At 37.7% G+C, this 24,870-nt stretch overlaps 1 protein-coding gene across 6 annotated transcripts in view; it reads right to left on the minus strand.

The window, feature by feature from the left end:
* mib1 (MIB E3 ubiquitin protein ligase 1) overlaps positions 1-20,914 on the minus strand; it is a 71,658-nt gene extending 50,744 nt beyond the window's left edge. For 5 of the 6 annotated variants that reach the window (XM_051918131.1, XM_051918111.1, XM_051918103.1 and 2 more), the window contains exons 1-9: positions 19,616-20,914; positions 18,787-18,958; positions 15,873-16,002; positions 10,773-10,877; positions 10,120-10,186; positions 6,580-6,784; positions 5,752-5,935; positions 3,431-3,575; positions 1,593-1,726 (exon numbers count right to left, since the gene is read on the minus strand). In XM_051918131.1, the coding sequence (XP_051774091.1) occupies positions 1,593-1,726; positions 3,431-3,575; positions 5,752-5,935; positions 6,580-6,784; positions 10,120-10,186; positions 10,773-10,877; positions 15,873-16,002; positions 18,787-18,958; positions 19,616-19,844 (1,371 nt within the window). In that variant the 5' untranslated portion in view covers positions 19,845-20,914. The remainder of the gene's footprint in view (positions 1-1,592; positions 1,727-3,430; positions 3,576-5,751; positions 5,936-6,579; positions 6,785-10,119; positions 10,187-10,772; positions 10,878-15,872; positions 16,003-18,786; positions 18,959-19,615) is intronic. The other variant, XM_051918086.1, reaches the window with a different exon arrangement.
* Positions 20,915-24,870: the final 3,956 nt, after the last annotated feature.

A 24,870-nucleotide genomic window follows, 5' to 3' on the forward strand; every position in this document is an offset into this window, starting at 1 on the left:
TATGGTAAAAGGTTAGCAAAAAATTAACTGTTGATTAAAATGCTAAATTTGGCATTATATTGGGGGTGGAAATGATGCACAGGACAATGTGGTATCACTTTACAATAAGGTTCATTAGTTAAACATTAGTTAATGTATTAACTAACATGAACTAACCATGAGCAATACATTTGTTACTGTATTTACTAATCTTCGTTAGTTAATGAAAATACAGTTGTTCATTGTTCATGTTCATAGTGCATTAACTAATGTTAACAAGATTTTACTAATGTATTAGTAAATGCTGAAATTAACATTAACAGATTAATAAATGCTGTATAAGTGCAGTTCATTACTAGTTCATGTTAACTAATGTAGTTAACTAACGTTAACTAATGAACCTTATTGTAAAGTGTTACCGACAATGTTGATACCAGAATAAAAATATTCATGATTCTGAAGCTGAAAATACAGAAAAATGCAAATATGCTTGCACTCTGTCATTGACTAGATATATTTAAAATAATATAGGCCACTTTTTACTGGTAACATAAGACATTTGGCATTATCAGGACCCCAGTGCATTATTATACATTATATTCAACAATATATATATAGTAGTTTAATGTAGTACTGACACTAGAACTCTATAAACTTGGAATTTTTTCCCCCTCACATAGTAATTTTCATTTTCGATGAACTATACACAATACATATCGTCACTATCCACGACATATTGTTGCATTTTTGCATTGCGATATATTGTGACATGATATATTGTTACACCCCTACAAGCAACTGCTCACAAAACATGGTTTTAATAGTACATTTTAGGAGAAGGCACAAACTACCTTTCAGAGTTTGCATGATTGTTTTGTTCAGTCCCATTTAAAGCAATTAATGTGGTCCATGTCTTCATTCAAACGACTGTTGAATATTTTTAGCACGTAAGGGATTTTTTTTTTTTAGCTCCATGTTTCACAAACTGGGTTTCAGGCACATAGGAGTTCCAAAAAGAGCAAAGGAAATATCATACATATAAGAGCAGCCATCATTCTTTGATTGTGCGTTTGATCTGATCGGTGAGATTTCAGTAAAAACTAAAGGTGCAGCAGTTCAAAGAAAGTGGTCGGGCTACAAATTAGAAGTATACTGCTCATTTAAAAAACTACTTGCTGCATAAGTTTCTTAATTCTGACTTACTTCTAAAATGTAAAAATCGCTACCCATATGATCAAGTCGAATAAGGTCTTATAACAAGAATCACACTGAATATGGACAATTTTTTTCTTTAGCTGTTGTTGAAAATTTTGTAATTTGGCAAGGTTTGTTAAATTGAGAGGAGAATACCTCACTCGTACTGACAGTTAAATGCATACCAACACTACTGAAATATTAAACAAACATGCAGGGGATGTATAGAAATTGATGATCCTTTGAATACGGAAATCTAAGCTTTTTGTGGGTGTGCAAATTCAGATATAGTTATGACTTAATAGAAAATACAGTTAGAAAACCTGTAGAACAGACAGTAAGAAAAAAAAAAAACACAGAAAGAGCAAATATGCATTTAAAAAAAACTTTTTGTGTGTGTGTTATGGTAGAACTCTTACGTCTACATCAGGTCTCTTCAGGATGTCCTCTACTTTGGCCAGATCACCATTGGCCGCGGCCTTCACCAGCTCTTCATTAATGTCTCCAGACTCCTGCGTCTCAAAAAGCTTCTTGAGGAGCTGAGACAGACGCTCTGCGGGCATAGAAGGACTCTGTCAACACTGCTATAGTGTCATACAGAGTACACGATGACTGATGGATTGATGCTTGCTTGTGGTTGACTGTGAACACCACTGAAATATAGGTCGCTTTCGTCTTCTGGCAATTCAATTAATGTCAAAATATGTTAAAATTAGGGCTGCATGATATAGTGAAACTGTGATAAAGCTAAGTGCAATTATCCACCAAAATAAAAACTTGATTGTTTAACTTTAGAAAATAAAGAAATGGGTATGAACATTGTAATTTTGCATTGTAACGGTTGTACTTAAAAAGTAATTTATTTTATTAAATACTCTATTTTACAGTAAAATTATTACGATAGTAACACATTTCTTTGTCATTTTTAAAGTTAGTTTAATAATAATATAATTATTACTATAAAATAGTCATACTGGGTCAAAAACTGGGATGGGCTGGAAAGTTTGTTTTTTTTCCCCCCCTTTTAAACTTTTAAACTTCCCCCTTTTGTTCACTTTATGGTTACTCGGAGTTAGTTCTTGTAAAGAGTATTAACCAAGTATAACTGCCACATTTGTCAAGTATTTCCCAAATCATTCTGCCCTAAAAGAATAGTTTACACTGAACTACTAAGTAGTAAATAATTATTACTTCACGATCCATCTGTTTTCAAATCCACATCATTGGAATATCTGTCCAATGAATATCTGGAATATCTGGAATGTCTGTCAAAAAATAATGTGCACAATACACGGTAGTATTTACAAGAAGCAGAGGTCAAGCGAGTACACGCATTACCTGGAAAACCCACACTACCATGTCATCACTTTCCCAGAAAAGGGAGAAAATGGCAGCCTGAGTGGCTCAAACATGCTGTGTGTCAGAGACAATAACATACCTAATACATAAGGCAGGCGAGTATAAATTTGCTCTTCGCTGAATTTGAATGATCAGTGAACTGAGTGAAATACTTAACACTGCATGCTAAAAAGAATAAACGCCAAATCAATCCAAAAAAAAAAAAAAAAAAAACCTTTGCCGGCTTAGCGAACATTGTTCAATATGTGTTGGTTCCTGACGGAAGGATATTTTTTATGCACAAACTACACATTCCGATTCTGACATTCCTGATTTTAATATTTTCAATAATTATCTATTCTTGACTGTTCATTTTTATAATTTTGGCAATGGATGAACTGTTAAATGAGTGATCTTGTGATTAGTCCCTGTAGTCGTTCAATTTGACTCAAATGCTGATGTAAGATTCAGGAACCTGACAGGTGGTTTTTATAAAATGTAGTTTTCATCACTTCTCAGTTGTTTAAAAGATTAAGGCAATTATCAAAGTTTGATAAAAGATTCAATTTTCCAGTAAAATACTTTCCAATATTGTGCAGCCCTAATTGAAATGTAATGATTTAAAAAGATCTGAAGTAAAATACCCATGTGCACCATCACTCTGTTTGAACACACCTACTCATTCTACATTACAATTTTCCACTTTTTTTTCCAATAATACTAGTAAAGTCAATAAAACCATAAAAAATAAAACAAATGGCGTGCACGAGAATAAGTGAACAAAAAAAAGTAAATATCTAATATTATTTACTGTCCTCTCCAGTACATTTATTAAAAAAAATAATAATAAAAAATAAATAAATAAAAACCGTCAAATGTGACTTTTGACTGCTTGTGTTTGTATACGTGTATGTAATACCTCCAGAAGCATTAGTAACAGCAGATCCAGCAGGAGCCACTTTGGTGACAGCAGCTGGATTGTATGTCCAGGATGTCCCACACACCTCAACTTTCAGGTCACTGTCACTGTAAATCTGCTGCACTCTGCCCACCTTTCCAAGGGTCTGCTCAGGAGAAAACATCGGCATCTTAGTGTGTGTGTGACTGTCCTAAATAAAATCTATTGCATTTACCACACTTTCCTTTCCCTCAAAGCTCAGAAATGGCTGGAATGCTATACAAGTTTGTGTGCAAACTGTGTGTTATGCACAGGTACAAACACCCCTCTGAGAGCAACATCCTAAGTACTGTGGAGGGAGAGAGAGTGATGTGGTGGTCGGAGGAGAAAAATCAATAAGTGTAAGGTTTGGCTTTTAAAATTGAGAACTGAGGCTAATTTAAAAAGAATACCCAAAGGCTCCTAAACTTGCAGGACCATTTCTCATCTATATAGCTCATAACTGAAGCTAGTGGAATTCTGTTAAGCTTTGTCCATTGAGGACAACAAAAGGGAGGTGTTCCAAGAAATATAAACCAAGCACACAGGCCCAACACCACTCATAGCATCTCATCAACTGCTTCAGAAGGCAGAGCTGCTTGAAACAGCCTGTAGATAAAATAAAACAACTGTGCTATTGGTAGTGGGCTGCCAGCGCCTGCAATTTAATGCTCATCAGCTTCTTAAACTCAGTCAGACTGGGTCTTTATGACAATAATGAGGTCTCATCAATGCCTGGTTTTACTGGTCGTTTTATTTGTGGGTAAAAGAGAGAAATTTAAGATGTTTAGAAGTAGTAAACATCCTTCTGCATTATAAACTTTGGAGATCACTCCTGCTTACCATGAACAATTGACTAGGCTGTTCATTAGTCTCAGATATTTTTGTGCAGACTTGGGTCAGATGTCTCAGTATGAAAAAAAAGTCATTAGGTTCATTAGATAAATCTATTACTCAATACTCTTTATAAAATAAAAAAGCTGTGGCCTAGTGTCAAAACAGGTGACACAGGTTTAAAGGGTTAGTTCACCCAAAAATTAAAAATTCTGTCATTAATTACTCACCCTCATGTCGTTCTACACCCGTAAGACCTTCGTTCATCTTTAGGACACAAATTAAGGTATTTTTGATAAAATCCGATGGCTCAGAAAGGCCTCCATTGCCAGCAAGATAATTAACACTTTCAATGCCCAGAAAGGTACTAAAGACATTTTTAAAACAGTTCATGTGACTACAGTGCTTCAACCTTAATGTTATGAAGCGACGAGAATACTTTTTGTGTGCCAAAAAAACTAAATAACGACTTTATTCAACAATATCTAGTGATGTGCGATTTCAAAACACTGCTTTATGAAGCTTCACGAATCTTTTGTTTCGAATCAGTGGTTCGGAGCGTGTATCAAACTGCCAAAGTCACGTGAACCATTGAAATTTCAAAACGTTTCGAAACACTTATGACGTAATGAAGCCTTGTTTACTGAAATTCCATGACTTTGGCAGTTTGATAAACACTCTGAACCACTGATACGAAACAAAAGATTTGTAAAGCTTCGAAGCTTCATGAAGCAGTGTTTTGAAATCGCTCATCACTAGATATTGCTGAATACAGTCGTTTTTTTGTTTTTTTGGCACACAAAAAGTATTCTCGTCACTTCATAACATTAAGGTTGAACCGCTGTAGTCACATGAACTGTTTTAAATATGTCTTTAGTACCTTTCTGGGCATTTGAACCTGTAATTATATTGCTGTCAATGGAGGCCTCACTAAACCATCGGATTTTATCAAAAATATCTTAATTTGTGTTCCGAAGATGAGCGAAGGTCTTACAGGTGTGGAACGACATGAGGGTGAGTAATTAATGACAGAATTTTCATTTTTGGGTGAACGAACCATTTAAATCCTGCAACATTTCCTGATTCTGTTCTACCCTCTCTCTTTCTCTCTCTTCATACTTGATCCTCGCTCTTATTCTAAAATAAAATGATTAAAAAATATCCATGTTCTCATAACAAATGTCATGTAATCTTTAAAGGGATAGTTCACCCCCCAAAAAAATTTTGTCATTTACATACAAACCTATATGACTTTCTTCTGCAGAATACAAAAATGTTGGTAACGATTGACTTCCATTGTATAGACAAAAAATAATAATAAAAAAAAAAAACATCTCAAAATATCTTTTGTGTTCCACAGAAGAAAGTAAGTCATACAGGCTTGGAATGACATTAACGTGAGTAAATGATAACAGAATTGTAATTTCTGGGTGAATTATCCCTTTATGGATGAGGTAGGTGACGCTCACTGGCAGCATAGCTTCAGCCCACTCTCCATGTCCTCTCTGGAGAAGTTTGATGCGGTCAATGTCATAGCAGATCTGGACCAAGTCTCCCACCATGAACTGAGAGCTGCCTCCCTCAGCACCAGCCGCCACCTCTCCACTACGTACGACATTTGCCTTGGTTAGCACTGCTGGGTTAAACGTCCACCTAGAACACACACAAGGGTTTGTGTTCATTAAAACACTAAGGTAAATTCATGGACCCTCAACAACAGCAGTTTCCCAAAAATAAGGCAACAATTAAATGGAAAAAAATAATCAATCTCCTATTGTTACATGCATTTTGCAGCAGTTGGGCATTAATTATAGAAATGTCCATTGAGCAATAGTGAATCAGAAAAGATATTAGCTAAACTTCTAAAAGTTCCTTGAAACTTTATAAAAAATGCAGAGTGAGAGACAGCTTCAGTGATTATACTAGGATCATTTTAACACTGCTTATTTTGTGTGTTTGTTTTTTTTTTCTTTTCAAAAAGCAGTTTCATGCTACTAAGAAGACTAATGTGAAGTGTTATATAATGTTATGTATATTCTTGATCCACTGATTTACGAATTCAGAAACAGCTTGTTTTGGATGTGTAGAATGTGTATATACAAATTTAGAACTGTAATGTATATTCTATTAATCAACATTAATAATAATTAATATTCATTATGATTTGCCATAATAGTGAGGTTTGTGTCTGTCACAATGAAACAAAGGCAAAAAAAGATGAATGAAAAAAAAAAACTATGAAAATATATGGCCCATGAGGATTTAAAAAGTCTTTTCAGAGGTGCTGTGTGACTGACCTGTTTCCACTAGGATACTGCACAACAATGTCATGGTCTTCATCAATGCCACACACAGTGCCTGTGGTGGTGAGCGTTTCAAACATGCCATCAGTCCAGCCTCCGTGACCATGCTGCAGCGACTGAACGATCTCCAGGTCCAAATCAATGTTGACCAAGTCTCCGATCTGCAGGCCTCCAGGGTTCCTGTTTCCATTCTGTTCACCTACAGAATGTCACAGAGGAATGAGTTGGATTATCAATAGAACAACCAGGGACTTCTCATGGTCATTATCATCTGAGACCAGTATTCATAATTCTATTGTGACTAACGGTTTTTTTAAAAAAAAGAACTGAGCAAAATTCTGCAATGGCCCAGTCATGCTTAAAGGGTTAGTTCACCCAAAAATGAAAATTATGTCATTAATTACTCACCATCATGTCATTCCACACTCGTAAGACCTTCGTTCGTCTTCGGAACACAATTTAATAAAATTCGATGGCTCAGTGAGGCCTCCATTGACAGCAAGATAATTAACACTTTCAGATGCCCAGAAAGCTACTAAAGACATATTTAAAACAGTTCATGTGACTACAGCGATTCAACCTTATTGTTATGTAGTGATGAGAATACTTTTTGTGCACCAAAAAACAAATAACGACTTTATTCAATAATATCTTATGATGGGCGATTTTAAAACACTGCTTCATGAAGCTTCAAAGCTTTACGAATCTTTTGTTTCGAATCAGTGGTTCGGAGCGTGTATCAAACTGCTAAAGTCACGTCCCCCAGTGGTGAACCACTGAAATTTCGAAACACTTATGATGTAACGAAGCCTCATTTACTGAAATCACATGACTTTGGCAGTTTGATGCATGCTCCGAACAAAGGTCTTACAGGTGTGGAACGACATGAGGGTGAGTAATTAATGAGAGATTTTTCATTTTTGGGTGAACTAACCCTTTAAGGACATCTATATGTGGTCTGAATTACACACTAGACAGTGTGCATCACCCCAGTACTTCAAGAAGTTAGACCAAAACTAATGTGTTTTTTTTTATGTTTTTTTTATGTTTTTTTTGTTGTTGTTGGTTTTTTTGCATTTACTCACTCTCAACTGTGGTTGTTACAAGCTTGTTTGTGGGTATAAAGTGTAGTAGTTGCAATGTAACTATGATGATTAAGAGTTTCAAATGACAAATCCAATAACCAAATCACATTTATTTTCACAGTAACCATTCCAACAGCCATTTACATATCATTTATTTATCATTACCATTTTGCATTCCTGTAGTTTAAATAGGAGAGCATAGCGCTAGTAGCCACCAAGGTCATGGGTTCAATCCCCAGTTAATGCAAGGACATAACAAAATGTATACCTTAAATGCAATGTAAGAGGGAAATGAGAATTTTTTCTTGTAAAAATTTATTTGAATCAGCAGTTGAAATTGTTTGATATTAGAATAGAGCTACATTTTGTTTAGGTAGCAATGTTGTAGCAGGGGTAGGCAATTAAGTTTGGCATCGGGCCAAAAAATATTTTCACCACTAGATGGTGGTCCAGAACATAGTCAAACATAGTTAGTTTGAATTAATTAATGAAAAATGCAACTAGAATTGCCTGTGACAGACTGTTACAGTGTCTTTTGTAACTGGTATTGAGCTGGTATTTAGTCATTAACAAAAAGCCACATTTGTGTGGCGGTGTCCAGGTTTTACACTGGATAAATTAATAAAGTGGAGTAGTGACCTGGCAAGTATCTTCATTCACCAACTTGCAAAACAGACCGCCTTGCTAAAACACACATATATGGGAGATGCGAAATGGATAAAAATAACTCAGAAAATAAAAGGGGACTTGAATAAGCCCATTAATGGCATGTTTGAGTCATACTCTTAACGAACTATGATTTATTTCCTCTTTCCATATTGTGAATAATAAATGTGTATCATTTTAATTTGCTTGTTACACAATGGAGCCTAACTTATGTAATATATATGTAATAATTATTTGATGTAGCCTACTTTTACACAGAATTATTCCTTGGCATCCTCACGTACTAAACTGCATTCATTTAAATTGTTTGTGTGCTGGACAGCGAAGTTGACAGCGAAAATAGGGCATACAAAGAAGAATGGAAAGACAACTATGCGTTCTTACCTAGTTTTGTGAATGCAAAGCTGGTGTGTCTTATCTGCAACAAAGTTGTCGCTTTTAACAAAGAATATAACACCGTGTCTACACCGGACGTGAGCGGCGCGATGCAACGGCTCAAAAGATAATAGAACCCATTATAATCAGTGATATTGACTATACACTGGATGCGGCGCAGTGCGACGCGAGTCACACGACAACACATTCCCAACAATAAACGGATTCCCCATTCTGTTTTTGACGTAGTCCAAGTGCTTTGCAACGGTCGGTTTGTCGCGTTCAGTGTAGACAGCTTTTAGCTGTTGCGGCGCAACACGACACGAAAAAAGTCGTGTCTGGTATAGACACGGTGATAATGTTAGACGGCACCACAAGACGAAGACCTATTTCAGAACCAGCCACTATCAAACTAACATGGCTGCGGGTGCGGGCCAGATATTATTGCTGGCAGGCCAGTTTTGGACCGCGCGCTGCCTATTGCCGACCACTGATCTATAGTAACGTCCTAAACTGTATAATGAATTTTAAAAACTACAATTTAAATTTACAGTACAAGTTCTGACAAAATGTTTACAGTTAAGTTTACAGTTTAAGCTTTGACAAAAACAAAGTTTTATAAAATAAACCTTACACTTCAGCCTAATAAATGATTATGTATGTGATATATAATTTGTCTGAACAAAAATGGCAAACAGGCTGAATAACTTTCCTCTCTTCCAACAAACCCCCAAAAAAGGATTTGTGCGAGATGTGAATGGCCTGTTTCAATGTCAGTAATTTTCCAGGTTTTATTAATTAAATTGATCATATTAAATATTTTATATAAATACAAATGGACGCATTACATTCATGTGCAAATAAATATTAATTTATCTACAAGTATATCATACATCGTATCGTAACTCCAATATGCTTGACTCAAGTTTTGTGAGCATTTTGTCTGCATTACAGTGTGTTTCAAATGAATGCATTTTGGTAGAGTGAAGTGAACTTCAACAGATAACCCTTTCTTAGTAGGGAACATTAAACAGAGACCCTGTGAATTGGAACACAGCTTAAGACTGTTTGAGCTATGTGGGACCATGCCTTAAGGTTTCAAGAATAATTAATTTGAGCTAGGCCATTATTGTATAGAACCTTACGTTATTGGCTCGGACAGCAAAGAGTCAATTATGGACTGGGGCCAAAAGAGCTTTTAAACTGGAATGTGTCACTGTAGCTATGAATGTTTGAAGATCACAGCATCTAGTGCTGACACCTAGTGGAGGCATCTCATACAATACAATGGATTAAGATGCAATGGAGTACTTCACTCAACCACACTTTACTCAAATACATTCATATTAAATATTGTGTGCCTACTAGTATGATATATTTGTATAATATTAGACATTTTAAAGCTTACCCAACACTGGACAGTGGTCTCTGTAAAAAGTGCCTCCTTTGGCATCTTGCACGCATTTCAAATCAGACTAAAAAAAAAAAAAAAAAAGAAAAAAAAAAAAGAACAAGACAATTATGAGAGATTTGTTTTGTGTGCCTAACAAAATCCTAAAGTCTAAACAGTCTCAATGATACAGTTGTCTGTGATTCGTCCTCTTTATCCAAATCTAATTAATAATTCCAGCGGCAGATGGCTGCGCACACCCTCCGGATATATTACAATCACAGACAAAAGCTGTTGCCCAACTGCAAAACGATTGGCTGAAATTCAGATGTCGCAGAAAGTCTAACAGCCAATGAATGGGCAGCCTATCACTTCAATAACTGAGGCACGCTTTCTGCAGACCACGCCCATTGCTCTCTTTGGTCTTCATGTTGATTCTCGCTCTCTTGTGAAGAGACAGAAAGGGAACAGATTTCTTTTATCATGCAGATAGCTCATCCAGCTGCCCCTCACAATGGCTGCCCTGCACATGGCTCTTATAAAGAAGCCCAGCTTATGGGATGACTGGTCTGTGTGTGGTGCAGTGTGTGTGCGCAGGGGGGTGGGTAGCAACACAAAGGCCAGTTAACTGCAGTCTTTTGTGTATGTGTATAGTGATGGGGGTGGCTCACCATGCCCTCGAATCCCACTCGGTAGAGGTTCTTGGCCCCGTTGTCCCAGAGGACGTAGGCTGCGCTGTGGGGGCTGGCAGCACTCCAGTCCTGGATCTCAGTCACCTGAAACAGAGGAGGATGGTAAAGGAGAGCAAAGAAGAGGAAGTAATCCAGACAAGACAAGAAATTCTAAAAGTTACTGAACATCCCTCACTTTAGTCACATGACAGTCTGATTAATGCAACTAACACACAATATTCAAGGGCAATAATGTTGAAGGACCTTGGACATCCCAATATAGACATTCTGTGACACTATAAAATTGTTTTTTAAAGAGTTGAAATTAACATCTTAAAATAAAGGTCAGTTCTTAAAAAAAAAAAAAAAAAAAAAAAAAATGCAACCGAATGGTAATTATATGCTTATTTTGAGCAGCTTGTCTTTGAATTGACCTTAAAGTCATGATGAAACGGAAGTAGTAACTGATCTTTTCTACCATATTGTGACGGGAATAGTATAGGGTGAGGACTTGGTTTTATGCCTCAGTTGTTGATTGGATTTTGAGATGTGGCCGTGGCATGCAAAAGTGGAGGCAGATGAACGTGAGCTTGCACAGGCGGGTTTAAGCAGACTAAATGATTGGGGAAGTCCTGCAGGAATGGTGAAAGAACATTGACATTGTTTTTTGTCTTTAAACAAAACTTAGGTCTTCAGCCGGAAAAGTATAAATCCCGTCTGGCAAGTGCACTTCCCTTAAAGGTGGGGTATCCATTTTTTCAACTACAGTTTGGAAGTTAGTCGGGCTGATACCAAAAACAAACGTCTAACCAATAAGCATTAGGGGGCGTATGACAGTCATGGAGACAGAACAAGCAAGAGGGTGATTTGGAAGAAAAAAAAAAAAAAAAAAAAATGAAAAAAAACACAAAGAGAAATGATGAGACAATACAAAAGAGCTCAAAAGAATATCAGTGGAATGAAGGTTTATGACTGGGCAAGTGCTTTAGGACCCGCGTTAATATTAGAAAAGCTTTCCAGCGCTGGGGAGAGCTAAGCGGGAAGGCCTGAAAACAGACGTGGAGGTTGCTTGAACCCACTTTTCATGTGAGTAAAACTGGGTTTGAATGTCAGGATTATCTGGGTCTGCTGTGCTGTTGGCAATTAACAACAAACTCTTGTTTGTATTTACTCTTGTGTACTGTATATTAATTTTTTATGCTTCCTTGTCATTCATTCATCAACTGCGCTTTATTTTTCGTGAAGCATTATTTTGTTGCATGTCAGTTGTGATACACAGACATCCACTCTCGTACTGCGTGTGTAACAGTGGCTAGATAGTGAGAGTTGTTCAGGTAAACCACTGCACACTGACGATTGCTAGAGAATGTGGTCTTTAGCATCATTGATAGGGCACTCGCTTTGCATGCCAGAAGTGGACGGGCCGGGGTTCGAGACCAACTCAGAGTAGGGTGGTCAGGATTGTAGAATGAATTTTGGAGGCGGAGCAATGAAGAGAGGGGTGGGTTTGTTTGGGTTGATTTCAAATATCAACAATGTCCAACAGCGTTGTTGAAAAAATGGATACCCCACCTCTAATTTTTATGCATTAGGTCAGTAGGCGGTCTTTAGTAGCTGTTCGAACGCATTCAACCACATGAGCGCCTACACTAAGAAAGCAATCCGGTTGAATGCGTTTTTAACTACCTCTGGAAGTGATTGAAAGTGGACAAGCTCAAAACATTTTAGACCCTGTTTACATCTGTATTTAGTGTTGTGTGTCCACTTGCGATTGGATTGATGAAAATGCTTCTTAATACCAGGAGTAAACAGGGCCTAAGATCCATAACATGTATTAAGAAAATTGACAGTGAACTTTCATTTCAAGCTGACTTTAAGCTGTCAGCTTGAAACAACAGCAACCCCAACTTGCCTCAAATGTCAGTTGTGTTTAATGATCCAGTGTCAAACTAAGATTTCCTCCACAATAATGTACCATATGAAACTTCAGGTCACAGAATTTAACAAATAAATACAGAAAACATTAGAATAGTCTGAGTCGTGTAGAATTGGATCATTACAATAAACATTAGCAATTTGTCTAATGCAATTTGCAAACCACTCTTAACCTCACAAAACATTACAAAAGCTATGAGTTTGAAACATTATGTAACGGTAAAAAAGCTAAAAATAACAAAAACACTAAACCAGCAGCAAGCACACAGAGTCCCAAGGGAGTAAATGTTTCCACCACCAGACATGCCATTCAAAATGCCAATCGGAGTGACAGAAATGATGCTCTAATTACAAATTGTGGATTTAGTGGTCAAACTCCATGTTTAAGTTGAAGTAGGCTCTCGCTTTAAAGGAAGTGTGTTTGAAAGCACTCTTTAAATACACTTAACTGGAGTGGCCTGAAATATCTGATAATTCAAAGACCAAATGAATAGTTGACTTACACAGTACTGTCTGGCATCACTCTTAGTGGAAAATATGCCATTAAAAATATTCATGCTGAACTTATCGGAAAGATTACAGAACAGCAAATGGCCTTACAGTCTTAACAAAAGTACACTGACTCAGAAACCTACACAAAAATGGTTTCCTACTGGGACAATGTGTACAAATTAGGGTGGCTCTCTAATAGTCAACGAGAAGTGGCTTAGTCAACCAAATTTTAATTAGTTGGTTAGTTGCAGAAAAAAACAGGAATTGGCGAAGTCATGCAGTCCGACAGACAGATTTTTAACACAGCTGGTCCATTTGGTAGCTATGTTGGAGAGGAAATCGAAATGTTCGCCTTTCATTCATCATCATCAAACATGGCTTATCATTTGAAAAATTAAAAAAGTAGTAGCCTAACGTTAGGCACTTTAAATGGTGGCTCGCTCTAACATTAATGTTCGCCTTGTGCACTATTATTAGGCGCATATCCAAGTGTTCGTACGAAGTTCAGAAACTAAACTATTACAGCGCTTACTGCATGACTTTAACATAACATGCATTTCTCTCTATAGACGCATCCATTATACTGCGGAGATAAGAGTCGGCATCGTCAACTTCATCTTTGCTGCCGACATTGACTCAGAAAACACTACTTTATTAACAAATTAGTCAAATGTTCAGACAGTCTTTTCTGTTTTCTCCGACACATTCATAATCATTACTTTTGTGTATAAGCTTTGTGTGTGCACTTGAACACAATTTATATTTTAAAGGCTCATTATAATGGTAATGTAGAACAATGTTACTTATAATATTTTTTCCCAGCCCTAAAACTCAAACCATTTTCCCGATGCCATGTTTGATTAATATCACGTGCGGCTACTCAACTAATAGCCTAAATTAACCACTACTAGTCGACTAGAAAAATCTTTAGTCGGGGTAAAAATAGCCCTTGTACAAATACATTTTAAAAATTGCTGTTCTGTTGTACAGAAAAAGGTTACTGAATAGACTTAAAAGGGTCATGAATTGAGAAATAAAAATTTCCTTGATCTTTTGACAAATAAGAGGTCATTGTACTATAAAAATATCCTGTAAGTTTCAGAACTCAAAACTTCCTTATTAGTCCAAAAACAGCTTTTATTGAAGCCAAGCTTTTTTGAAGACTAGTTTCAGATTTTGTCATATTACATCATAGTGCGACGAAAGACCACCTCTGCAGAAGATCAACGCCTACTTTTACATCATTGCCTCTTTAGCCCCGCCCACAGATTTGTGCATGTCATGTAGTAGTATATATGAGACAGACAAAACGATAAAGATGGCTCTGAGGATTACAAGACGTTTTGAAGTGACAAGTTGTGGAAAAACACAGTCTTTGCATTGCCATCCTTGTGATCCTAACATTAAGAAAGCATGAATGAACTTTATTTTTAATTAAGTTCCAGTCAGATTGCATCAGTAAGACATTGTTCATTTGTTCACTTCCTTTTTACTGCTGATTCATTTTTAAACAAGAAACAAGAAGCGGCGCAACACGAGCAACAAATCTCCAACAGTAAACTGATGCCTCGTTCTTTTTATGACGTACTGACATGAAGGACAAATGCTTTGCAACAGGCGCTTTGTCGAGTCCAGCATAGACAGATTTTAGCTGTTGTGACGCGTGCGATAACTGGCGTCCAGTGTAGACACACCGTAAGACATTACAACACGTTTCATTTTAATTAAAACACGACACTGCAAATGACAATGACACATTTTTCAATTTATCGAAAAGGATGAACGATTAACAGCCTATAAGAACGACACTGAGACAAACAATGGTACATTCACTCATAATTTCGTTTACGTCTAAGTACTAAAACTTCATTTGCCACAACAAAGACTTATAAAGCATATGTAACACGCATTAATGTTTCACATTGTTGGCAAGTGTTTCAACTATGTAATAAGATATTTTTCAACATCGGAAGTTTTCAAAACAATTCCACACGCATAATGGCGGGGACATTGAAAATCATTTAATATGCAAAACTGCTACCCAATCATAGCAGTGGGTGTTTACTTCCAAGTCTTGAATGTGACACGCCCATCAAAACGGAGTGTTTGAAAGAGAGGATCAAAAACAGGATAGAAAATAGCTAAATTAGGATGCTTTTTGATATAAAAATCTTGATAACATTATAAGTGGACCTCACAGAACATTATAAAATTAAAAAGAAATGCAGTTCATGACCCCTTTAAAAGCATGTACCAAAGGTAGGGTAAACACTTTTAAAATGCTTTTAAACTGCGGAAAAGAATTGGTTTAAATGTCATATCAAAGGGCTTTGCATCAAAAGTGGCACTAAAGTTGAACAGGAAGAAGGATTTCAGCAACTCTCCAGTTCAACCCTATATATGCACTTGCAGTATATTTTAAATCATTAGGCTAGATTTGTCATATTTTTTATAATTTATGGTTTAAGTAAAGACTAGTTACTGTGTTTTTTAAGCTGCTTTGAATAATGACATCTGCTAAATAAATGTAGAATAATAATAATGTAACAGGCTTTTCTGGGCACCATCTCATTGCATAACACACAATGTATATACTTGATAGGGGGAACGTTTTTCATCTAATAAATGATGCGCAAAGAAGGGTGAGCATAACCAAACATGTTGAGGCATTACCTTCCCTCTCCTTCCATTCCCGCCATCCTGATCCTCCCACTGCCAATCCACTCCCCGCACCACCCGTCCTCCTGCAAAGATGCCCCGGGCTGTGATCTTCTTCGACTTGCGACGAGATTCCAAAAGAACTCTGTGAAAAACATACAAGCATGTTATAAAGCAAATGGCAAGAGTACAGAAGTTATGCTTTGGAACATTAGAGCATAGGTTTTGTTAAAGAAGTAACTTCCTGCAATTCTCTAGCTAACAAAGACGCCACTGTAGACTTGTCATTATATTGTTTAACTCAATTTACTTTGAACCCCTGAAACCTGCAAAGCACCCAGAATGAAAAGTCCTTATTTCTGATTCTAGAAGAGAACTTGTCTGCCATCTGGAAATTGCCCCATGCTGAACCACAGTAGACAATCTTTAATTCTCAAGCTCCGCTGACATGTGTTAGTTTTTCTTCACTCTATTCCCCTAACTAACTGCAAAAAGTTCTCTCAATACAAAACATGACATTGCCAAAACATATTTAGGTTATGTATTCATAAAATGTCAATATTAAGATGATATGCACACTTAAAGCAGCTGGAAACCACAGCATGAGACGGCAGCTGCCAAAGGAAACACCCTGCAAAAAGGCCTGGCTTCACTACTGTCTTTGTGTGTTGTACTTCACTAACCATTCTCACTAGGGGAATAGAGTCACACTTAGTTGAAAGGAGACCAGCTGTTGAGCTGACCTATTGTTTCTTTGAGCTCATGTTGAGGGCAGTTATGGATGGCTGCCACGAGAGACGTCTAAACAACTGCTAGACTTCTTAATAGCCTTACCATATGGAGACACTGAAAGAGACGTTACTCAAGCCATTAAAAAGGAATAGACGGCAACTCTAAAAACAAAACAGCAGCTTAAATTTCTATATTTCATGTAAAAAAAAGTTTACTAGGCTATTCCAGCTCTATTAAGAGTTTTTTTCATCTACTTGGGCCAGCAACCTATAAATAAAGGCCTGGGTATACGTCATTTTCAGTGTTCTGCTCAGTCTTGCGCACAGTTGCGTCCACACAGCTTTTAAAGTATACTCAACCGTGTATGAGCATGGATGGATGAGTTCGACAACTGATGATTACTTAACCACACCCAGTCGCCCACTGCTGTTCGAAGGCATTGGGCGTGCTATCACAGGTTGGCTCGCTCACTTATGTATCATTGCACAAAAAAGGCACATTTTTGTATCTGGTTGTTATATTGAAACTAAACATAACAGTAGAAAATGTCAATATTTATGACATGCTGACTGTCCGACTTCTTTACACTTGCTTAGATTTCCATTTGTGATTTCACCAAGGAAAAATTTGTTTTTTGTGCATTTTTTATAAAATAAAGTTACCTTTGGCCTTTTTGGCCGTAAATTGAACAAAGGTCAACGCCATTAAGAATGACAAATGCTATTAAACCAATTATTCCCATTTCTAAAAACATGCACCATACTGTATTCTGCTATTTTCTACTACTGTATTCTACTAGTATCTTGGTGCAAATGTAGAGATGTTTTGCTTTTGGACATCCATTTAAAATTTGCAAGTTGTGTTGTTCAATGCGGTCTAACACGGAGTCTGATCCGACGTTTGTATTTTTCGAGCTTACTGGTTGGATTCGGAAATGTAACGAACCAAATTCCATTCACTAGCCGCTCTGGATACAGTATTCCAATTACATGCACCATAACAACAACTTTTTACTAAAATGTTGGGAATTTGCCAAAAAACGAGGTATGTCACAGACGAACAAAATAGTGGATAACAATAAGGCTTATCAGTGCAGCAATTTAAATGGCTATTTGTCAGTAATTTATCTGTCATCATAAGGTCATTTGCGAATTATACTGCTTTTATACAACAGCTGACAAGTAATTAATATAGAGTAACTTGTGTATCACACAAAAACTGTCCAGTTAGTTCATATACCTCCAAACAAAAGCATAACAAAATTTCAATGAGCTGGAGCAAACATAAGAAAACTTGTTTAAAAACGGTAAAAAAAAATAAAAAAAAATGACCAAACAAGCATGGAAGACAGTTTGACGGGAAGTTTGACTGGATTTCAGCTATTGAATTGGATCAAACCTTGAAAACGTGTTGTTCAAAAGAAAGAAAAAAGTATTCTGAAATTGGATTGGACCCACAAAATCAAGTCTTGATCAAACCTTCAGTAGATACTGTAGGTAGTAGAGATTTTAATGATTTTAATGTGATGTCGGCTAATTCATGGCCAAACACTATAGTATGTGTTGTTCAAAACTTTTTGGTAGGATAGGGATACCAACCTGGATTCAGGATGGGTTTGCTAACAAAATGTAATAAAACATTAAAATTGATGAAATAATACAACTTGTTTAACCGTTACAGTGATAACGTACTGTAGATAAAGTAGGCTATCTATGAAGCCTTTCAGCAAAGTAAAGAAAAAAAATCCAATCAAGATGGATTACCTGATCCTGGATAGAAAAATTTAGGATTTCCAAATCTGGATTATCCTGCTCCAGAGACTTTTAGTACAACTGGACCCAGGTAGACACGACAGTACAATGTCCCTTCAGTCAAAACAAACAAAATCAAGACCAGTGGACCAGCTTTAACGTCATGCACTATGCAACTGAGACCCAAAGCAGCTTGTATATAGATTTTGAGCTTACACAAGTCTCCCAAGGTGACACACTCTCCGACCAACGATGCAAACTGGTCTGTACTAATTAAAGGCTGAACTCCCTGCAGCAGAGGAGTGGCCTACCTGTCACTGCGCAACATAGCCTATAACTAAAGAAAATGTTGCAGGCTGGGTCTGAAATTGGCCAGAGAAGCTACCTCATCCACAGAGGGAATAATGTCAAGAAGTGAAGACCACAGGGAGAAAAGCCACACTCACCTCTCACTACCAGGGGTGGTGATGCGGTAGAACCTGTGGCGCAGGTGGTGTTTGTCACCATGGTAACAGGTGGTGCAGAGGTCATAGTTGGTGCACTCTGCGCATTTCCATCGGATCCCGATGATGGGCTGCTGCCGACAGGTGTCACACATGGTGCCATCGTGCTTGATTCCTGTAACATTGTAATTACACGCATATGACATGGGAGTTGACTTTCACCTGAATATATACATATTAAGTACTTGTAGTCAGATTATATTACATTTTAAAATACTCATCAGATTACAATTTCTTTATTGATTCAATGATCACATATTCACACGATGGCAGTAAATTATTCATAATATATTGATTCTCCAATGTTTTTAAAGGTCACTTGACATGCAGTTATACAAATAAAATATTTTACTTAAGTGTTGTATTTAAAAAAAATTTATTATTAGCTTTTCATCACAAATCCCATGCAGTTCCTCCAAAAACCCAGTTTAATGCACTTCATGTTGATATAGAACATTTTCTTTTTTATATAGATTATTGTATAGTTTCTATTTTTTAAACAGAATATATTTCTTGTTGTTGTTTTATTTCAATATGGTACAAAACCCTTTTCAAATCTTTGTAATAAACGAATTAGGTCAAAAGTAACCTAAAATATTTAAAGTTACATAACTTGAATGATTTATTAAGACATTAAACAAGAGATATTGTTAATTAAAGCTATTTTATAGTAATACCCATGTTTGATTTGAAGGTTCACATCAACGTGGTCTTGTTTAGGTCAGGTGACCAATGCACTGGATTAGTACTACACTAGGTTAAACAGTCTTACCTGTGGGCGCACTGTCTAAAATCCTCACATCATAGGCTCCGGAACAGCGGTAATTGGCGGCGGTGCCGTTATCCCACACCACCACCACCTCCTCCGGACTCTCAAAACTCCTGACGGTGCCGACGTGCCCCTCTCCTCCATCCTGTTTACCCCACTTCCAGTCAGGCCCGCGGATAACTCGAGCACCCACTCCTTCCATCATGACTCTGTTATTCCTACCGGTGGTCATTTACAAGCAAATATTGCAATAAAAGGTACTTTTAGCTAGACGTTAAGCCAGCTCAGAAAATATGAGGTTTTAAATGAACTAATTCGTCCCGTCTTACATATGGGTCAATGGCCAGTAGAGGACAATTTAGCGGTATGGACAAAAAAAAAATAAATGTCCTGGTTTGCTTAATTCATAAAATTAATGTCTACTGATAACCTGACGAAACATTTTATCAGTGAACTATTCAAAACTGTGTACTTTGGCGATATATAAATGTAACCTAAGTCGTTTTCGTTAAATATCGTTTACGTAGAAGAGAAAGCAAATTTACTTGGTAATTCTCAATTATACTGGAAGCAATGTTGTGGAAAATTTGGCAAAACGGTGAATTTCAGTCTCTAACGGCCCGTTTTTTAGCAAAGGCCAGTTAGCTAGTCTGGGCTAACGTAACCAGCTATAGCTAACCTTCCTAAAGTTGTGAGCTGTTACTTGACGTTAGCAAAAATGCAACACAAACTTTCAATTTAGAAAAAAAAGAACTGCTGTTTTATCATGTAACATAACAAATTGTTTTGCGAACTTTGCTGTGCGTTCGCAAACGATCAACAGATGGTCCAACTTCGCGTGACGCGTTTCAGAATGTCTGTGCGAGCCGCTGTCCGTGAAAAGCGTCTGAAAAAAGCAGCAGAGCTTCCAGTGCAGCTAAACCACTTTCACAAAAGCTTCCTGATTTTTAATAGCAACAGGATTCCTAAATGGATGGCTGTAGGTGCAGTAATCGCAGTTCTTCATGCCCGAAACAAATGCGCGCACGGGTCTGTAAACAGCAGCCACATAGCCAGGATGAAGAGACCTTTGTTAGTGCTTTCCCAAGAAACACACTAGCAGAACTTAATATTTCCTTATCGAAAAGGATTCGGAGATCGTTTCTGAAAGATATCCTTAAAAGCGATCTTTAAGCCCAGGTAATGACAAAGAACTGCTGAATATTCTTCGTTCTTGAGAGATGTTTCATTGAGGTGCAACTCAAGACGATCGCGTCGCCATTATTGTCAATCAGAGCTCGAGCCAGTGGAGGTGGGACTGTTTGGGATCCAAGCAGTTCCCGTGGCGTAAATGACGTCACGTCAGGATTTAAAGTGAGCAGAGCCCAGACACAAAAGAATTAGTGGGGTCTGTCCTATTGTTTCACTCTCAATATTTGCCATGAACATATTATATTTATAATATATAACAGTAGATAATTCATAATTAATAATCATGTTAACCATTTATGTCACATCACAATATATCATTATAAATGATCTGTATGGAATTATTTTTTAATTATTGTTATTATTAAAACCTAAATCCTAGATGCTGGATGTAACTTCAGAATAAAATATAAAATGTCAATCTCTCAGTATCACTGACTGCAGTGTAGTCCAAAGGTTCAACTGACATGCACAGCTCAGGCATGCATTTCTTCATTTACGACCAAATATTAAGTGTAGGCGGAGACCGGGGATGGTAGTAACACTTTTTGTTTGAGCATCAGTAACTCAGTGCTTGTTTGTGCTGGATCTCTCAAACTTTGATACATGGTAGCCACATGTGTCTACTACAGATAAAACTTGGACATGTACTACACAATCACAGACTGTGAGATGTCAAATACAAAGAGTTCCGTTGTTAACCTACCCCGGGTTGAATGGGGTGAGTTGTAACACTAGCTTGGGAAAGATGTAACAATGAGAGGTGATTTTCTGAAATAAGATCCACACTATCTAATTTATGCAAGAACTTTATTGAAGAAAAAAAGAATAATCACTTTTGAATAAAGTGAACAATTTAAAGTGACAAAAACATTATATTGAAGTCAAATTATTGTATCTATAATACAATGATTGCTAGGCAAAATATAATCTTGATTAAAAAAAATAAAAAAAAGTACTTTCCTTCCTGAAAATCAGTTTTTTGGTCATAAAAGCTACAGTGTTGCTCACAGTCACATGCCACTTCTCCTGTGAGCTCAAAAAGGTGATGGGAGTGTATGACATTAATGACATCACCATAGCTCTTTTCTGACTTGTTAAACTGACAGTGTTACAACTGACCCCATAATACAACATTGCCCGGTCTCCCCCTATTACATATTAAGCCAAATTTAACAAATGTTTATAACTGATTACATGTAATCTGGATTATCATATTCCAAAAATTAAGTACTAGCGTGTAATTAGATTATATCACATTTTAAAATACTTGTAATCAGACTACTGTTACTTTTTGATTGATTACATGATTACATTTTATTCATACAAAGGCAATAAATTATCCATAATTTATTGATTCTCCGTAATTCTTTCTTGTTCATCTTTTTAAATTTTCCTTTCTGAAAAAGCCTACTGCTTATATACGTTCAGAAGGTCTTCCAGGTTTGTGGAAATGCACAAACAGACCAGCCATTAGTCATGGGCCGATCACTGAAAACGGAGCCCCACACAGCATCTGGATTTACAGAAACCATTTCACTTTTTTTTTTTTTTTTGTTATTATTAAATATTTCAGGGATGTCAGTTCCTGGAGAGTTTAACTTCAACCCTAATTAAACACATCTAATCCAGCTCCAAGTCCTTCAGGCTTATTAGAAAACTACAGATATGTGTGTTGGAGCAGGTTTGAAATTAAACTCTGTAGGACTGTGTCCCTCCAAAAGCTGAAGTCTGAGATGCCTGTTTTAAGGTAATAAGTTAATAATTAAGTCAATAATCTAACAATGCATTTGCATGTTCATGGTTCTGTGAAGGGCTACATAGCATGCAGTTAAACAAATAAAAATCTTTATTTTGATTGGTTTTTTTTTAAATTATTTATTTATTTTAATTTAACATTTTTATGATTTAATTAATTATTAGCTTTTCATTAAACTCACAAACCCCCTGCAGTTCAAATTTTACTTTTAAATCTACTTTTAAATTAAAAGTAATTTAAAAGTAGTCATATTATGTTGCCTCAAACATGTAATTTAATGGATTACGCTACTAAGTATATTTTTTGTTATGCAGTTCCCCCACAGGTGGCTGTAGACACTGCAGTTTCGACAGAGGCTGCCGTAGACACTGCAGTTCCCCTAGAGGTGGTTGTGGGTACTGCAATTCCCTCAGAAGCAGCAATCTCCATGCCATTGTCCCACCAACGTAAGCAGAGGAAGAGAAGGAAGGCTTCTGTGGATCTCTTCGCAACGGAAGAGAACTCCCACTGCCAGACATATTTTTCAAAGGAAACGGATGCGCTTGCCCAGAAATGGCCTGCGCCTTTATGCCTTCCCTCCTGTAGGCTTGGTCCCACAGCTCCTCAGGTGGATTAGGGAAGAGAAACGTTCAGTCCTTCTGATGGCACCACACTGGCAAAACCAGTCTTGGTTCCCAGAATTGATGCAGCTGCTGTCAGCACCTCCATGGCCCATACCGTTGAGGAGAGACCTTCTCTCTCATGCGGGGGGAGCAATTAAGCACCCCTGTCCGGAGTTATGGGACCTGCATGTATGGCCCCTTGTCAGGAGCCATCAGGCTTCCCCTATGAGAACGATCTCAGAGGCAAGGGTCCCCTCCACGAGGCACCTTTATGCCCAGAAATGGTCTAATTTCACTAGCAGGTGTTCAGCTCGGAATTTAGACCCCTCTAATTGTAAGATTGTGTCAGTTCTCATGTTCCTGCAGCAACTGCTGGATGGTGGACGTGTCCCCTCCACACTCAAAGTGTATGTGGCAGCCATTGCGGCGAATCACATTCCGATGTGTGGACAATCGATTGGGAAACACGACCTGGTCATTAAGTTTCTCAGAGGGGCTAGGAGGTTAAATCCTTCCCGCCCTTGCCTCTTCGAGGCCCTCCCTTTGAGCTGCTTGAGTCAGCTGACCTTCAGTCCCTCTCACTCAAGACTGCTCTCCTGCTGGCTTTAGCATCAGTCAAGTGAGTTGGAGACCTGCAGGCTTTGTCTGTGGAACCTTCCTGCTTGGAGTTCGGCCCTAATGACAGTAAAGTTGTCCTTATATGATGAAAAAAGGTTATGTGCCAAAAGTGCTTTCTACCTCATTTAGAACGCAGGTGATTGCGCTGTTAGCTCTTCCACTCGCGGAAGACGAACAGGCACCTCATCCACTCTTTCCTGTAAGGGCTCTCAGAGTGTATATTGAGCGCTCTAGCCAGTTTCAGCAATCAAAGCAGCTGTTTGTCAGCTTCAGAGGCCACACTAAAGGGCTGATGGTTTCAAAGCATAGACTTTCCAGATGGATCGTGGATGCTATAGCGCTGGCTTATAAGTCGGCGGACTTGTTGTGCCCCTTATGAGTGAGGGCCCACTCCACTAGAGGTATGGCCTCCTCTTGGGCTTGGTCCAACAGAGTCTCCATTGCAGACATCTGTGCGTCAGCCGACTGGTCATCGCCATCCACTTTCATCAGATTTTACAACCTGGACATCCCTGCTCTTCAAGCACGGGTGTTGTCAGACTAATATACTTACGTTGCGGGCTCCGACTGCAGTCTGAGCCCCTCTCTATATGGCTGTTCAAGGGGCCCTCAATTTGAGCGCCTCCAAGCTGTTGGCTCACAGCGAGACTTCCATTCTGCGCTTGTAGCATGGCATGCTGCAATGTATTCCCCATAGCATCAGCTAAACTGATGCAATGTGAGTGAACGTATCGAAAGGGAATGTTATGGTTATTCACGTAACCCTGGTTCCCTGAGATAACGGGAACAAGCATTGTGTAGCTTGCCATGCTGCTACGCTGCTAGCAAGTCATGCTAGGCCCTGTTCAGTAGAAAGATTCTGACTGGTGGCATTCCAGTGTGACTGATAGGCAGTTAACCCTGCCCCTTTTGGCGGGCTAAAACACTATTTTTCTGTTTGCAGTTGCACAGATGTGAACCAATCAGATTTCAGAATTTAGAGAAAACAGGAGTTTCCCCATAGCGTCAGCTAAAATGATGCAATGCTTGTTCCCGTTATCTCATTGAACATTCATTTTCATGTAGGTGCAATCTCGTGGGCAAAAAAGAAC

This window comes from Ctenopharyngodon idella, chromosome 2 (assembly GCF_019924925.1).
Source record: "Ctenopharyngodon idella isolate HZGC_01 chromosome 2, HZGC01, whole genome shotgun sequence".
In the NCBI taxonomy this organism is placed as follows: Eukaryota; Metazoa; Chordata; class Actinopteri; order Cypriniformes; family Xenocyprididae; genus Ctenopharyngodon; species Ctenopharyngodon idella.